Source organism: Clupea harengus, chromosome 11 (genome assembly GCF_900700415.2).
Source record: "Clupea harengus chromosome 11, Ch_v2.0.2, whole genome shotgun sequence".
Taxonomy (NCBI): Eukaryota; Metazoa; Chordata; class Actinopteri; order Clupeiformes; family Clupeidae; genus Clupea; species Clupea harengus.
In genome coordinates this window covers 23244900-23260518 of record NC_045162.1, presented here as the reverse complement: position 1 = coordinate 23260518, position 15619 = coordinate 23244900, and the positions used below count along the sequence as shown (strand labels likewise).

General features: G+C 42.8%; 2 protein-coding genes across 10 annotated transcripts; both read right to left on the bottom strand.

Annotated features, from left to right (window-relative positions):
* Positions 1 to 440: 440 nt before the first annotated feature.
* On the bottom strand, positions 441 to 3782 carry cdca3 (cell division cycle associated 3). 4 transcript variants are annotated; one of them, XM_031576341.1, is made up of 8 exons: positions 3548 to 3782; positions 2765 to 2915; positions 2369 to 2486; positions 1611 to 2194; positions 1548 to 1562; positions 1097 to 1436; positions 896 to 975; positions 441 to 742 (listed from the first exon to the last, which is right to left on the bottom strand). In XM_031576341.1, the coding sequence occupies exons 2-8, from the start codon at positions 2900 to 2902 to the stop codon at positions 647 to 649; spliced, it is 1371 nt and encodes a 456-aa protein (XP_031432201.1). In that variant the 5' UTR covers positions 2903 to 2915; positions 3548 to 3782; the 3' UTR covers positions 441 to 646. The 4 variants fall into 4 exon arrangements, with proteins under 4 accessions (XP_031432201.1, XP_031432204.1, XP_031432202.1 ...); XM_031576344.1 differs by having other exon boundaries at positions 2405 to 2486; XM_031576342.1 differs by having other exon boundaries at positions 2765 to 2916; positions 3608 to 3782.
* Positions 3783 to 4166: 384 nt separating this feature from the next.
* pex5 (peroxisomal biogenesis factor 5) lies at positions 4167 to 14934 on the bottom strand. 6 transcript variants are annotated; one of them, XM_031576337.2, is made up of 17 exons: positions 14839 to 14934; positions 11990 to 12130; positions 11790 to 11828; positions 11580 to 11697; positions 11287 to 11445; positions 10959 to 11049; positions 10377 to 10467; positions 9876 to 9998; positions 9325 to 9435; positions 8708 to 8791; positions 7802 to 7921; positions 7505 to 7648; positions 7191 to 7261; positions 6706 to 6927; positions 5942 to 6107; positions 5607 to 5764; positions 4167 to 5051 (listed from the first exon to the last, which is right to left on the bottom strand). In XM_031576337.2, exons 2-17 carry the CDS (start codon positions 12101 to 12103, stop codon positions 4814 to 4816), a joined length of 2049 nt encoding a protein of 682 aa, XP_031432197.1. In that variant the 5' UTR covers positions 12104 to 12130; positions 14839 to 14934; the 3' UTR covers positions 4167 to 4813. The 6 variants fall into 6 exon arrangements, with proteins under 6 accessions (XP_031432197.1, XP_031432196.1, XP_031432198.1 ...); XM_031576336.1 differs by lacking the exon at positions 14839 to 14934 and adding an exon at positions 14539 to 14824; XM_031576338.2 differs by lacking the exon at positions 14839 to 14934 and adding an exon at positions 14324 to 14474.
* Positions 14935 to 15619: the final 685 nt, after the last annotated feature.

Below are 15619 nucleotides of genomic sequence, written 5' to 3'. Positions count from 1 at the left end.
TGAACGCCTTCTAGATACCCTGGTTATAATATTGTAATGCCATGTTGAGTTCCAACTGGGGATATTTCTTTCAACACTAAGAGTAAAAGGTTGCTTTGTCGGTTTATAAAAATGTAACATTTCTCATTTACCCCTTGTCTGACCCTCCTCACCACACAAAAATGTAAGACAAGCAACAGCTATAACGGAATTCTGACGAGCATGGTAGCACACCGATTTGATTCTGATTGATCACCTCATTTTGAAGACACAATGACACTGTAACTGAAAGCCACATTATTTACTTGGCTTAAGACAGTTTGCGTGAGCCCATACCATGTTCACACTTGCCTGGACTTTTAATGGCCTTTTTTAAAACTCTTGATTCATTCACAAAGCACTTGCCATCCAGTACCTTTCTTAACTTTCTAATAAACTCAGTTGACTGCTTTAGACAACCATCTTGTTTACTTTTTTTTTTATTATTAAATGAAGAAAAACAGCTTAATAATTTCAATTTTATTTAAATACAAATTGTACATCAGACAATCTAAAAGTTATTTTAGTCCAAGGGAAAAGACAGAAAAACAAAACACAGGAATATTGTCTGTACATTAAAAATGTATGAAGTATTTACAACGTGTTGAGCATATCTGTACAGTCCAGCCTATCTCTGATTCTCTTTGTTCAGAGACTGAATTAGAGTTCTTCTGTCCAACTGCCCAAGTCTCTGTCTGTCTGGGGTGGAGATCTTCAACTTCATCTAGGAGAGGAAATCAAGAGCCATTGAGGGGAAGAAAACAAGTGCATCCATCAATGAAAGATATTGGAGAAAAATTGCTCTTTTTACGAGCCATCTATATGCGTGGTGGGTATTAGTGTTACCACAGGTATGTGTGTGTTTATGGCTGTGTACCTGTGAGGAGTTCTCCCGAGGGGAGTTGGTCTCTCTGAGAACCTGCAGAGGAGAGCGCCCGTCGCTGGCGAGGGCCTTACCTGTTAGCCAAAAGACAATTATTATTGTAGTGCCCAAGCAAATCAAGGCATGCAGATGAAATAAACAGTGACACGGTTATTGCTGCAAGAGACCAAGTCGAGTTGGGGAAAGTCTACACACCTCTCTGCTTCGGCTTCACACTCAAGCCCTTATTCTCGCTCTCGGCTGGCTTTCGGGAGGCGAGCGGTGATGAGCCTCCTTTGCCACGCCCCTGCAGGCCTCTGGGCTTAACCCCTGTTGCTCCAAAGCCCAATCCCAGCCACTGTGGCTTAAAAACCACCTGACTGGGGCTCTTTGTGTCAAAGGAGGGACACCTGATGCCAGTGTGGGCTGGAGTGGTCGGGGCCTCTGGTTGGAGTGTGGCAGTAGGCAGTGTGGGGGCACAGCTAGTTTTGGGGGTGCTGGGCCGCTGAGGAAGGGGCTCAGGCTCTTCAGTGACAGCTACCTCAGTGACAGCTACCTCAGGCTCTTCAGTGACAGCTACCTCAGGCTGCTCAGTGATGGCCACCTCAGGCTGTTCAGTGACAGCTACTTCAGTGACAGCTACCTCAGGCTCCTCAGTGACCGCTACCTCAGTGACAGCTACCTCAATCTCCTCAGTGACAGCTACCTCAGGCTGCTCAGTGATGGCCACCTCAGGCTCCTCCACGGGAGCTTCAAACACCTCTGGCTCTGGAGCAGAGTCTACCACCGGGAGCAGGGAGACAGGCGGGACAGGCTCAACAGAGACAATTGGGAGGGCGTACAAATGGTCCTCGTGCCCCTGCTCACTGGGTGTGACCTCGGTAGGAGGTGGGGCAAGGGGGCCGTCTTCATTCTCACAGACTTGGGATGGGTGTACGCCATCATGGCAGGTCAGCAAGCTCAGACTGAGCTCCCTCTTCAGAGGAGGGGAAGAGGCAGCCAGCAGGGCGTCTTCCGCCTCCTCTAGGGAGAGGTCAGCCTGCACCTCCACCTCACCAATCAACACAAATGGGCTGCTAACCATAGAGCCGTAGCCCTGTGATGGTGTTAGGATGCTAGGGATGGTGATGCATTCACCGTTGTCAGAGTCCTGTGTAGTATAGGGGGTGAGGAGGGGTTCGGTGAAGCCAAGCTCCTCCACAGGGAGGTCAGAGTGTTTGGTAAAGGTGACCTGCGGAAGGGGGGCAGCTTCATCCACGCTAGATTCATTTAAAAAGAGCATACCCAGGCGCCTTGCAAAGGAACTCACTGTCCCTGTGGGAGGAGAGAAACGATAAACAAATAAGCATTTAACTTCATCTCTAATTAATGAGCTAACACAAAAAACACCAGTTAAGCAACAAATCCGTACATAGTCATTTAATGAAACCGCTAAATCTAAATAAAACTTCACACATTTTCAAATAGGATATTCTACAAACATCCTACCGCTCACGCTATCCTTCAGTGGGGTACGGGAAATACCATGTGTGGGTGAGCGCGGGTCACAGGGTATTGAAGATCCTGCAAGTTCCTCCACACGAGTTTTAGAAACTGCACCAGCCATCTAGGTTGAATATATTAGGCATTACAATTATGTCATGTCCAAGTGAATCACATGCTTATACACCAGTTCCATAACTGCTGTATGCAGAGGTAGCTCATCATAATCACGTTGTATTAGTACAAGGAAGCGAACTGAACTTGAATATAGTAGAGTTTAAAAACAGTAAGGTTTGTTTGGATGCAAGCTAACATGTTATTTTTATTAGCTTACCAGTTTTATTTTATATCCATCTGACAGAAGTTGAATCAAGCAAATATAGACTGGTGATTTGCGCTCACCTGGATTGGCGTTCGGTCAATGTCTGTGGATGGGGAGCGGGGGTCGACGAGCTGCGCCACACGCAGATTTTTAATGCGTAAATTGGGATCTGGTTTGGGGGTTGATACTGTCGCAATCTTGCTCTCGCTGGAACCCATGTCGCCGCTTCACCTAACGTTAGATAAATATATGTAAAATATAAAAATGTAACTTTACATTTTATAAGTACTGGTTTTCATACACAAGAGACACAGGCTCCATTTCAGTTTTGCGCACGTGATCGACACATGCATTACAACTTCTAAACTGACTTAACGTTAAAGTTGGCTGGCTGTCTACTTTATGTAGCAGACGAGAACTGAGTTGACCAATTTATGACGTTAGTTTTCAAATTAACTAACGCAACAGTTAACGTTACCTGCCACACCATAGTGTGACTAGCAAATGAAATGTAACTACTTATCGCTAATATTTAGCAATGGAAACGTTTCTGGCGAATACTATAGAATAGATACAAAACAGTGTTAAATACTGAAAACATTAGGCTAGCCAATAAAGTAAGGCGCCCTGGGATTGCTAACGTTAAACAACAAAATGCTAACAACTACATTGAATGATTGTTAAATGCTAACGATGACACTAGTTAAAATTCAGCGATGCCAGAAGAACTCACTTGCAAATAACGCCAACCAGTTTTAACCACTGGCTTGCTAACGAGAAAGTTTCTATATTATCGACCAGGTTAGCGGAACAACGTTAGTGTTGTTTGCTAGCCAGCTAGCTAACGTTAATTTCCAACTTACCTGAAAATAACTGTTTAGATTCCACTAACGTTAGTGTTTACTTTCACCCGGGGTCTTAGCGTTTGATACAGCGTTCTATTAGTCGTGCAGTTGTATCCTTCTAAAGGTAAAGTCCACTACTCTCGACTTCCTGACGTATAACTACAGCAATTTCAAAAAGCATTAGCAGTAACTAATAGCTAGACTGGTGGTTGCAACGTTAACTGTGTTCACCGAGATTCAAACCAGGGCATTTAAATGGAGTTGCCTACAGCATGTTTTCGGCTGTTTTCAAACAATCCAATCGGTGAGCGATTTGAAGTTCCCGCCTTCACAGCTTGGATTGGCTACATTTGTTCATCCATTTAAAGAGGGCGTGGTACGAGTATTTGAAATACGGCCCAATCATACGTGCGTAAAAAAAATGCTTTTTTACAGTGGCATGCATTTAAAAAAAGGGCGTGGTACGAGTATTTGAAATACGGCCCAATCATACGCGCGTAAAAAATGCTTTTTTTTACAGTGGCATGTAGGCAATAACTTGTGTTTCACATATGTATGCATCATTTCACAATGTTTGTTCATCAGCTGAACGTACTTCATATTTGAAAATAATTGCAATGGATGTTACTCACTGGGGTAATTAGTCATTCATTGTTTTAATGTCAAAGCTTTATTGCTTGGATTACATAGCTATTTTGGGCGGACTATACTGAAAACAGTAATAATACAATAATTATAGTACAATACATGATATTGGCCATTAGCATTTACAATTAGGCAAATTATTTTACAACATGAGCAATATCTGAAGACCAGAGAGAAAGCATACTTCTGACACATGTAGTTTCTAGTACCAGTTCCCTTTCCCCTTCTCATGTTTCTTTTCTGTTTTTGTTTCAGCTGTGTTTTACTGTGTGCTCTACAGACTGTGTGTTTCCTCATCCTCCTAGGTTGTGTAGTGTCAGGGAGGGATTGGCTTGGTTGAGCAGGTATAAGTAACAGTCAGCTTCAGCCACTGTCCATTAATGTACCATGGGTTCTATGCTTCCCATTGTACCCTTAGGCCTAATTCAAAAGCAGCCCTCGGTCTGATGTTCCTTAGATGCAGTTGAGTGAACTCTTCACAGTTTGTTGAGCCAATGTGGCCTTCCATCCACTTTATCATCACTCCCTTCCTCCTGTTTCCCCTTACTGTCCTCTCCTTTCCACCTTTCCAAAACACCTCTCCCCACATTCACACTCAACCACCCTGCTCCCCCCTCCTCCTCCCTCCCTTTCTCTTCTTCATTCCGTTCCAGGCTCCCCCTCCCGTTGGCAGAAGTGTGCGAGTAGCGTGTCCAGGTCACGGCGGTCTGCCGCAGCGTACAGTGAGCTCTCTCCCATCATGCTCAGGGCCATGCGCAGAGTGGACCAGACGTTGTCGGACATCATGGTTGCCGCAGCCCCGGCCCTGCCCACAGGCCCCTCCACAGAAGCCTGCTGCTGGAGGGATAAAGCTTCCAGAAAGTGCTCCACCGCCTCTCTGTGGGAATCACAGAACGGAGAGGAGAGATTAAGAGCTCAGAAAGGGTCAGTGGGGTATACCACTTCAAATTAAATTTATGCACAGAGTCTTTCAACAGGGTAGTAGGAGCAGGCTAGAAGACAGTTTAAATTAAAGAGTGCTTTCTGTCAAATGCATTAGGCAGTTAATGATTTCTTAACGTTTGCGAAGACTTCACAGAGTGAATTTCTCCTCATTGTGTTCTGTGCTTTGCCCTTGGCCCTTGTTTTCAGGGACGCTAAAATATGTCCTTATATGGGCCATAAAATATGGACAGCTATTAAAACATTAGGTGTGTATGCTGTATTATGCAACTCCAGGCATATGCTACCTTATTTACTTTGATCTTAAACAAATGTACCCTTATTTTGTCTTAGACTTTGTTCTATACCCTTTATGTAATTATTTGTACTCATAATTGAGTGATTTTCAGTGCCAGTGACAAACTGACTGCACAAACAACATTACTCTGTGTTGACCCGAATGTGCATTGTGTTTATGTGGCTCAGATGGCGTGCAGCTCTCCCGCCAGACCTGTGAGCTCCCAAATTGACACAGCTGATGCCCAGGTTGTAGCGACTGCGCACAAATCCAGGCTGCAGTTCCAAGGCTCTCCTGTAGGCGGCAACAGCCTCTTCCGAGCGGCTCCCGTTGGCCAGGGTGGCACCTAGTTTGTTCCACAGCAAGTAATCCTTAGGGGGGAAATGTGAGAGTAAGGTGTTTGAAGAAGGACACTGAAGTACATTATATCTTCTGTTCTAAAAGACTATAAAAATGTTTATATGGACTACTGTGGTCATGTGCACTATAGAAATCAACCTCACTCAAACCATCTTGAATGTCTAACAAAGGCTTGCATGCTCACATACCTGTGGGGTGACCGACAGAGCAGCAGTGAAGCAGTCGACGGCTTTGTCATACTCTCCGCTCAGGTTAAAGAGAACACCCAGACCACACTGCAGCTGGGGGTCCACAAGGTTGGGGTCAGAGGATGCCGCACTCAGGAACAGGGACTGCACCTCTGTGAACAGACCCCTGAGAAAGGAAGAACCAACAGAGGGTGCGGGGACGTTGACCATCGTGATTTTATGTTTTGTGATACAGTAACGATTCTCAAAAACACTGTATCGATTTTTAATTAACAGTTAATATGTGAGGATTTGTGGTGACAGTGGTTCACTTTGTGTTGTGTTTAAACACTCGACCGCTGGATAGTGGTATTCTGATTGCATAAAAAAAAGTTAACTTTATGCATATGATGGTGTGTTCCTTATACTATGACAGTTTTCCTTAAAATACATAAAAAAATAGCAATATCGCCTTTCTTTTCAGTATCGCAATATACTGAATAATAAACCCTGTATCATGATGTGCCTCTTATCGCCAGATTCTTGCCAATACACAGGCATAGTAGAGATAGATTAGAGTCTGTTTACAGAGAGTTGTAACTACATTAGGTTTTTGATGTATATAATTTATAATGTAAAAAGCTATCAGTTTTTAGCTATTACACAGATGAGTAGTCTGCTTTCTTTACAGTCAGAAGTGTACACGGACTCAGTATACAGGAGTCTGCACAGCTGCAAACACTCATCGCACGCAGAACACAAAAATTCAGTGAGGAACTACTGACTCAGGCAAAAGGGATCCAAATCGCTCCCTCTCCTTTTCCCTCTCTCTGGCACCATCCCTCTCTTTCTCCCGTTCGCTGTGCTCCAGGATGTGGCGGTACTTGGGGTTGTGTCTTAACCAATCTCGCAGTGTCTCACAGGCCTGCCTGTGCAGTGATTCGTTGGTGAAGCTGACAGCCAAAGCCATCAGCGCAGTCAGATTCTCCTTCTTCAGATCTATACATCTGGGAGAGATAAAGGCAGAAAGGAAGAGTAGAGAAGACGATGAGAGTGGGTTTAGGGGAGGCTCAAAGAACACCTAAAGGTACAACTATCTGAACAATTTATCTTTAAAAGTGAGAGTATTTTATTTAACAGTAAGACATAAAACAGCATAAAACATAAAACAGCTCAAATGATTGTTTGACCCACTGTAACAAGAGAAAACCAGCCCTTACGCTGTTCACAAACACAAGTCATCTTTACACCTGCAGTTTTATGTATTTACCTGCGGAGGGCACTTATAGCTGCAAACTCCTGTTCATTTTCTGCTTGACAGGTTCCCAGATATTGCCAAGCCTTCGGGACAAAGAAATCAATATTTCAGTACAGTTAAACTAGAACATTCCTGATCCGGAACATTCCCAATCACTCCACACATGCCTACAGTATGTACATAATGGGTTGCTTTCAATGGATGGGCAATTAAACCCTGTTGATTTGTATGGCTTACAAGCTGAACAACACGACTATGTAGTAGCATTTCACCATATTATCCATGTTTGTATGTGTGGATGTTTACATAATGGAAGTGAGTCTGACCAGCTGGTTTTCTGGTTCCCGCTGAACTGCACACTCAAAGAGCAGCACCGCCCCCGGAATGTCTCCTGCCTCCATCCTCTTCACCCCCTCTGCCAGAGGATCATCATGGGACAGATACGGGTTCTCCTCATCAAACTGATAGCCCTGTGAGGAGGAGGAGGAGAACACACATTTGAGAGAGAAAAGGGGAAGCAGAGAGAAAGAATGAACGGTTGAAGCAGTGGGAAGGATGCTGAAATCAACGCAGTGCAGGTAACAACAGGCAGCCCAGGCAGGAGGCAGTGTGCAGGCAGGTACCTTGTCGTAGGAGGAGCTGAGCATCTGGTCAAAGTCAGACAGCCAGGGGTGGCTCTCTGCATCCCTCTTGGCCATCTCCTCCCACTCCTGCTGCAGCTTCTCCCAGAAGTCCACATCGCTCTGGGCAAAAAGAGATCCTCACAGTCAAAATGGCTCACAAAGAGACAAGAGGACCACCACAGAGAACAAACCATAAAATATACATCAGAGGCTTCTGCACACGACACCTGCTCAGTTACAGATACAAGGACACCTTCCTTGTGTAAGGTTGAACTAATGAGGATTAGAAAAAGTAATCAGTGTAAGTCATGACACTAACATAAATTACATAGACCATGACCTGGGATTTTGTAGGATGACACTAACCTCTTCTAATTATGCAAAACCGGGTTCCCTTAAAAGTCTCTCTGCCCAGTGAGAGGCAGCTTTAATGAATAATGGATCGTAACACATTTATCAAGTCTACATAGGTCATTACAGGAAAGAAGGCACAATCACACATAATCAATCAAATCTTTTACACATAGCCCCTCAGTAATAAACATTACTAAAAGGCTCATGAAAAATGATACTTCATATGAGGCTTATTCACTGAAGTCAGGGACACATGTTAGGTTGGTAATCATTTTTAGTCATAAAAAAGGTTAAAAAAGGTTTAAAATATTCTAACAACACATAAACCACTTGGAGGTTAGTAAGGAAAAAAATTACAGTTAAGTGACAAGGAATACAATGATACCATGCTGTTACAATGAATATCAGCGCTCATGGAATACCTTTTGTGCAATTAAATAGCTTGTCCAGAGCATACTGCTGCAGGAAAGCGTCAAAAACTGAAGTAAACTAAAAGTAAAGCTCCAAGTTGTTTTTCTAGCACCCCCACAGGCTGACTCATTACGCTCTCACCTCCACTGCAGCTTTTGCCTGCTGGAAATCTGGTCCCCCCGTGGCAAACTCATCTACCCACGATTCAGCAGAATCCACCGACACCTGCAGAAGGTACGCAATAGCCAAATGTCAGTGAGAATGTCTGAGGTTTGGAGTGTGAGCCCCACAAGCTGGCAGGATGAAGCAGATAAAACCAGGGAGAGAGCAAGAGGTAAGGATGAATGAGACAGAGGAACTAGGAGGGATGAGAGACAGACTACATTCACCTTGGCAATCTGCAGTTTTCTACTCGAGTGGTCAGGAAAAGGCAGTTTACGCAACGCTTCAGGCACCACTGGGACTAGTTTCACCTACATCCAGATAAGGAGGAATGCTGGCATACATGCGCGCTGCCTGTAACCACTACGTAGCTGGGATTTTTTTCTTCTTCTAATTTTGTATGTACATCTTTTGACAAACAATGAAATGCTTTTAATTGAGCAGATGAAATCATCTCTGAACACAGAACGTTAAGCACAATGCAACTAAAACGGCAAGGCAAACGGCTTAGGAGGAAGGGCTGATTGATAAAAAGCAGCTGTGCTAAGCGGCTGGAGGACCACGTTCCCCAGGTGGTCAGGCTCCCGGGGTCCTACCTGCCTGACGACTTTAGCCCACCGCCGTGCCTCTTTATTTTTTGTTTTGTCTTTCTCCACCTTTCCCTCTTTCGTCTCCACTGGCACAGTTAGTGGCACTTCCTCCAGGAGCTGACACGGTCGTGGGGCAAGATTTGTGTGTTTTTAGAGTGCGAGAGGGTATTTTTTGGAGGAGGTTTGTGGGGTTATTTATGTATGAATGGATGTTAATTGAAGGGTAAAGGAGGGTGGGGGTTAAAGGTCATGACAGGTTAAGTTGGGAGGAAAAGGATAAGTCACAGTTACAAGGGAAAATAAATGTAACTATGGAGATGTAGACCACAATAATCCTTGTTTCCCAAGGGCGAAATCTGAGCATGTTAAATGAACAAATCTCAAGGCTTAAGGCTCAAGGCCAGTCATAGTATGGATGCAACAGTTGGAAAGGACTTGCTGTACACCATAGTCAGTTCCGGCAAGCATACATGCTTCAGCCATGGTATGTCCATGGACTGCGGTTGCGCCTGAACCCTTCACTGTTCCTCCGTGTGAAGAGGAAGGAGGGCTCCTACCTGGTTTAGGCTGGAGGCCCAGCGCTGTGCCTCCTTGGCCTGAGCTTTATCTGTGTCCTGCTTGCCTGTACTGTCTTCCACAGTCACACTGCCCTCGCCAATCTGCCTAATGAACCGCAGGAACTACACACACAACACACAGACGACAACAACAACAACAACAACAACAACAACAACACACTGCCGATTACACTACAGCTACTGGACCACTCAACAGTGTGTCACAGAGACACATGTATATGAAAATATCTATGAACTCCAAGACAGTTACATCGTTAATGTTCAACAAAACAAACACACAAGCCAAACATCCACTACTGAAATGCTAAATGGTTCCTAATGGATGAAGTGACTGGCTAAAGAGATATAATGAGGGAACAAATGTACAAAGGTGTGATACATTGAAAGAAGATTTGGTACACACCATAACACAAATACAACTACACCATTATCACAGGAACACCAAAGTATTTGTGTGAATCTGAGACAGAATATACCTACCTCTGTATTCTGCAACTTAGGGTCTTCCACTTTGGCAAGAAGCTCATTGGCTGTTTGTTTGAGCTCATCTCCTGGCTGGTATTCTTGTGTCCTGATTGGCGGAAAAAGTAATGATTATCCAGAGGATGTGTTCACAGCGAACACCGGGCCTGTACCTCACTGTAAAATTATATAACAGACCTTGGAGTGAGGTTAAAATGCCTGTTGAAGGCAGTTCTCAAATCTCAAGATTTTCCGCCACACAGCTTTTTACATGAAAACCATTTCTCTTTTTTCATCCGACCAATGCTTTTCATCTTTCTCAGTCACCTCATACACTAACACACACGAAAAATTCTTCAGACCCACAATGTTTTTCATTCTGGATCTAGAACTACACGCCATCTTATAAATATCTTGATTTCCTTACAAATGCCAGTTAACCTCTTGAACTACTATAACTAGCTTGAAGATTCACACACGCACGCACACATACACACATACACACATACACGCACGCACACATACACACATACACGCACGCACACATACCCACATACACAGTGTTTCACTCTTATCTGTCTCTTGGACATGTTCTCTCACCATTCTTTATCTCTCTCTTTCTCTCCAAGGTCTCCCAGCCACAGTTTCTCCTCTGATTGTTCCAGATACTCCTCTGCCCAGCGACCAGGATCTGACAGAGAGGAGGGTGGAAAGAAAAACAGAGTGGTTAGAAACACTGAAGTCAGCACACAGAAAGAGGTTCATCAGAGGGAACTAAAAAAAAAACCACCTTAAAATAAGAAAATCATAAAATATGGGATATAAAGGACATGTAATACTTACAAGATTAATGACTAGCTAGCTAAACTCAAACAAGGATGGTGTAAACCACCATGGAATAGGTAGAATTTTTTTTATTTTTTTTCACCTGACACTTCACTGATGAATTCCTTTGTCCAATCAGCATCTGCTCCCTCGCCCAGGCCCACCTGCCCTGGTGCGGAGGCGGCGGCGGCGGCGGCATCAGCGCCAGGCAGGAACTCTGAAGCCCAGTCACCGGACAGTGCCAGCGCAGCCACCCCAGGGGCTTCAGACAGAGACAGAACAGCTCATGAAGAAGGTCTTTTAAAGTACCACTGTGTGTATGCTGAGTGTGACAGTATGCCTTGCACTGCAGGACAGAGCCCCAAACACCCTCTCCTTCTCTGAGTGTGCGCTCACCTCGCTGTGGAGCTTGTCTGTAGCTCTGCTGGTCAATCTGCTGCATCTCCTCCAGGAGCTGCCCCATGTCAAAACTATGAGGAGGCCGTGAGGGGCCCTGCAGGAACTCATTGACCAACTAAACACGGAGAGGGGAGATTGTTAGGATCTATGTATTCGCTGTATGATCATGGCAGCTATTATCCCATGCCAATTAGGACTGATACTGACCTCTTCCTCACTTGCTATCTCAATAGGTGTAGGAGGAATCTAGGGGTTTAAATGAACACACAGGATCTGACATTAGTCAAATATACAACAAAAGCATATCATACCATTCATGAGCATGTATGAAAGGCCTGAATGCTTACAACATGACCAGACAAATATCTGCATATGGTGATGGAATAGAATGGGTTGCTCTAACTTACATTGGGTGTTGCCCGATGCCTCCAAGCCCCTCCTTCTTGAGTCATGTGACCAGTCAGCTTCATGAGGGGATTGGCTCCCCCACACTCCGCTTCCACCAGCTCCCGCATCGCCATGACAACCCGGTTCTGTCTCAGTCAGACCTTGGAACACATAAAAAACATAAAATTCTTACTTGTGGACTTGTTTGTGGCATTCTGTCTCTCCGTTTTACACTGTAACTACACTGATGATAATGATGAATGAAACCCACAAGTCAAGCATTCGCAGTTGACCTCTACAGCTTTGGCAGAATTCCTGACCATTTGTAACATTCTTAAAACAGTACAACAGCATGTCCCAAAAATATAAGGCTATATATAAACGTAAAACCCTTACATACTTACAGTACTTAACTTGCACTTACAGCAGTTACATTCCTGCACTTTTTTTCTAATTCTTATGTAAAATAGTATTTATTGTTACAGTAGGTCCTCTATTGCTCGTAGCTTGACTGTTCTCTCCCTTGGACGTCACTTTCGACAAAAGAGTCTGCTAAATGACTAAATGTAAAATGTAATGTACATATATTCCAAAATCCACTGGAGGTAAACACACTGCTTTGTAATGTGGGTGAATTCCACCTGACTAGACACACTGTTGCTCCTGTCTGTTTGGCAACACGTTTTTATCCACATCACACCTAATACTCTCTCTGGCAACATCATCATATACCTGCCTTTTCTGGAATGTCTTTATTCCAAATTGTATAAATAACAGATTATGACTGAAAATTGTGCTGTACAGATTTACAGAACTTGTTAACAAGACAATGAATAATGGTGTCCCATTTGAGGGTAAAACTAGGCCGACAATTAATAACTTGTTGTATTTCTTAATTTTGTTATTTGCATAGATGTGTTGACATTTTGCAATTTGTGTGAAAGAATGAAAATAGACTGTTAATTAGCTGTTGTATATACCTGAACTACTATTTACACACATTCAACCACATCCATTTGTATTTGAAAATTCCAATCCGTGAGAAACAGATCATTAACAGGTAAATGGATTTTCCACTGACATAACCATGTTAGAGATTAGCTGAATAAAGAGGATTATAGCATGACAATAACAAACTCCATGAGGTAGTGTCAAGTGCATCACGGCATGGATGCGCTTACAATCTCTACACCACAGAAACAACTTACGCATTTCTTTTCAATTGCAATGGGAAATATAAAGAACTAGAGTTGCATTTCCTGAACGAAAAAACAGTGCTTTCAAAGTAAAAGAATAAATAAAAATCAAATTAACAACAATGATCAAGTAAAAGATTAGAAAGTTGAAAATATATTTAATGCATGCGCACACAGAGAGAGAGAGGGAAGTAGAGAAAATCAGAGCTGTGTGAGGGCAGTTGAGATGGGGAAGGTGATAAAGACAGAGAGACAAAGAAATACAAAGACATATACATATATATATATATATATATATATATATATATATATATGTATTTGTATTTCTTTAGATAGATATATAGATAGATAGATAGATAGATAGATAGAGAGGGGGGGAGACACATAGTTTAGACAGAAAGAATTGAAGGAAGTTGATGAAGATATTAAGATAGATAGAAAGAAAGAAATGAAGAGATAGACAGATAGTCAGAGAGATTGACAGTTGCAGCAGTGACATTTGACTGTTATGTTGAAGTCACGACGAGTACACCATCCAGTTGAATGGGACATTTTAACTCGTTTACCTTAAATATATACATACAACAATATATATATTACTAAAAAAATGTCAGAACAATGAAAATAACATTATTAAGGTGTAATTTAAAAGACCTAGGAAATTAAGTTTGAAGTTTCCACGTTAGGCAGTTTAAGCTGAATTATTCGCAGAAGTCGGTTGGAAGAATAAGACAAAGCCTAGGAAGAACAATATATATAGTGCTTCGCTTTGCAAGCACTACAAATATTATCAAACACAAAACTGCGGATTGATGGCTGCGTTTACCTGTCAACATTGAATCTACCTGAGTTCAATGTTTCGCCCGAGAACACGCTCACACACACACAACAATGATCTAATGTTACGACCCACAGGTCATTCTCACTAACGGAACCGCTTGAACAGCAAGCAAACCTTACCTAGCAAGCTAGCTATACCTGTGATAAATGTAAATGTAATCTGCATTGTCCATTTAGCAGAAAGCTTAGTTTACAAGCTAAGTAGGTAGGATAGCTAGCTGATTGATAGATAGATATATAGCTAGCTAGCTAACGTAAGGCTTCAAAGAGCCTTTGTGGATACAAATTGCATTATACCTACACTAGACAGAGAGCTACCTTGGCTGATGAATGCAGAGAACATGCCGATGATCAAGTTACTGTGTCAGGCGACTGACAATGCTGCTAGCTAACACATTAGCCTGTTAAGAAGCCATGACGGCTGAATCAATCTGAACCAACGAATTCGAGCATGCTAATTATAAGCAAAATCTGATACAACTCGTTAGCTAGCTTGTTGATAAGCAAAAATGTAGCTTGACTTGTCAACTCACCACCTTACTGGCGATACGATAGACCGTTCCTTTCCTCCCTTGAAAATCACTCGTCTTGACGAATAATAGCGTGCATACAGCCAAAACACAAAATCACAGGCATACAAACAATTGGCCCGGAAAGATGAAGCTGAAACGTCTCAAACCCCACGGCTGGCCTAGCGATGAGCTTTCTTGCTTGTCTTTATAAGTTAGCTCTCTTTAATCTTTCTTTATTTACCTCCCCCATGACCCACTAACTGAACAGCGATAGCAGCTGCACTATGTTATCCTATGGTTCAATTCACGAACACTACTTACGTATGAACCAGTAGTGTTGGGTCGTTTGAGTTTCCAGGTCTGCGCAATGAATTACGCAAACGCCACTTCTGCTGGCCTATGACTTGAACCTGCAAACATTTTAATCTGTGTAATTTATTCGGATGTATTAATGTGTATGAAATGCATTCACATGACTGGGTACCGCAGACTTTTTAAAGATACGGTGACCAAAGAAATGCCTGTTTTGCACAGCAGACGTACAGAAGCCTTATCCAATTCAACAGGCTATTGTTCTTACTTGTGATTGCAAGCACACCTGCATTATGGTCTGAGCTATAAACTAAGCTATACTATAGTTCATACAAAACTCCACAGTATATACAAAACCTCCATTGGTCAAATCGTTTATTAATAAGAATACCTCGCAGGTAAGTGATCTTTAATTACCCAGTGGCAAAAACAGTGTCTGAAAATATTAATGTTGGTTTTTCAGGAATGAATAAGTTCAAAGAAACCAAAAATAAAAATATTTATGAAATTGTGTCCCTTCAGGTCCATAGTGCAACATAGGCTGCAATACAATGCAACATTGCAGGGTACAAAAATCAGTGCAAGTATTGACAGGATACAAGCTTGAGCGTGTAGGTAGAAAAACAATGTGAACAGTGACCATACATGGACAGAAAACAATTTGCCAGCAAAAGTAATAATAAATCGGACAGCATAACAGTGAGTCAACTGAGTCCAGCAGTCATCAGGTGTTGAGTTTAGTATGTATGTATTTATGTATGTGTCCTACAGTTCAGTGTACAGGGAGCTC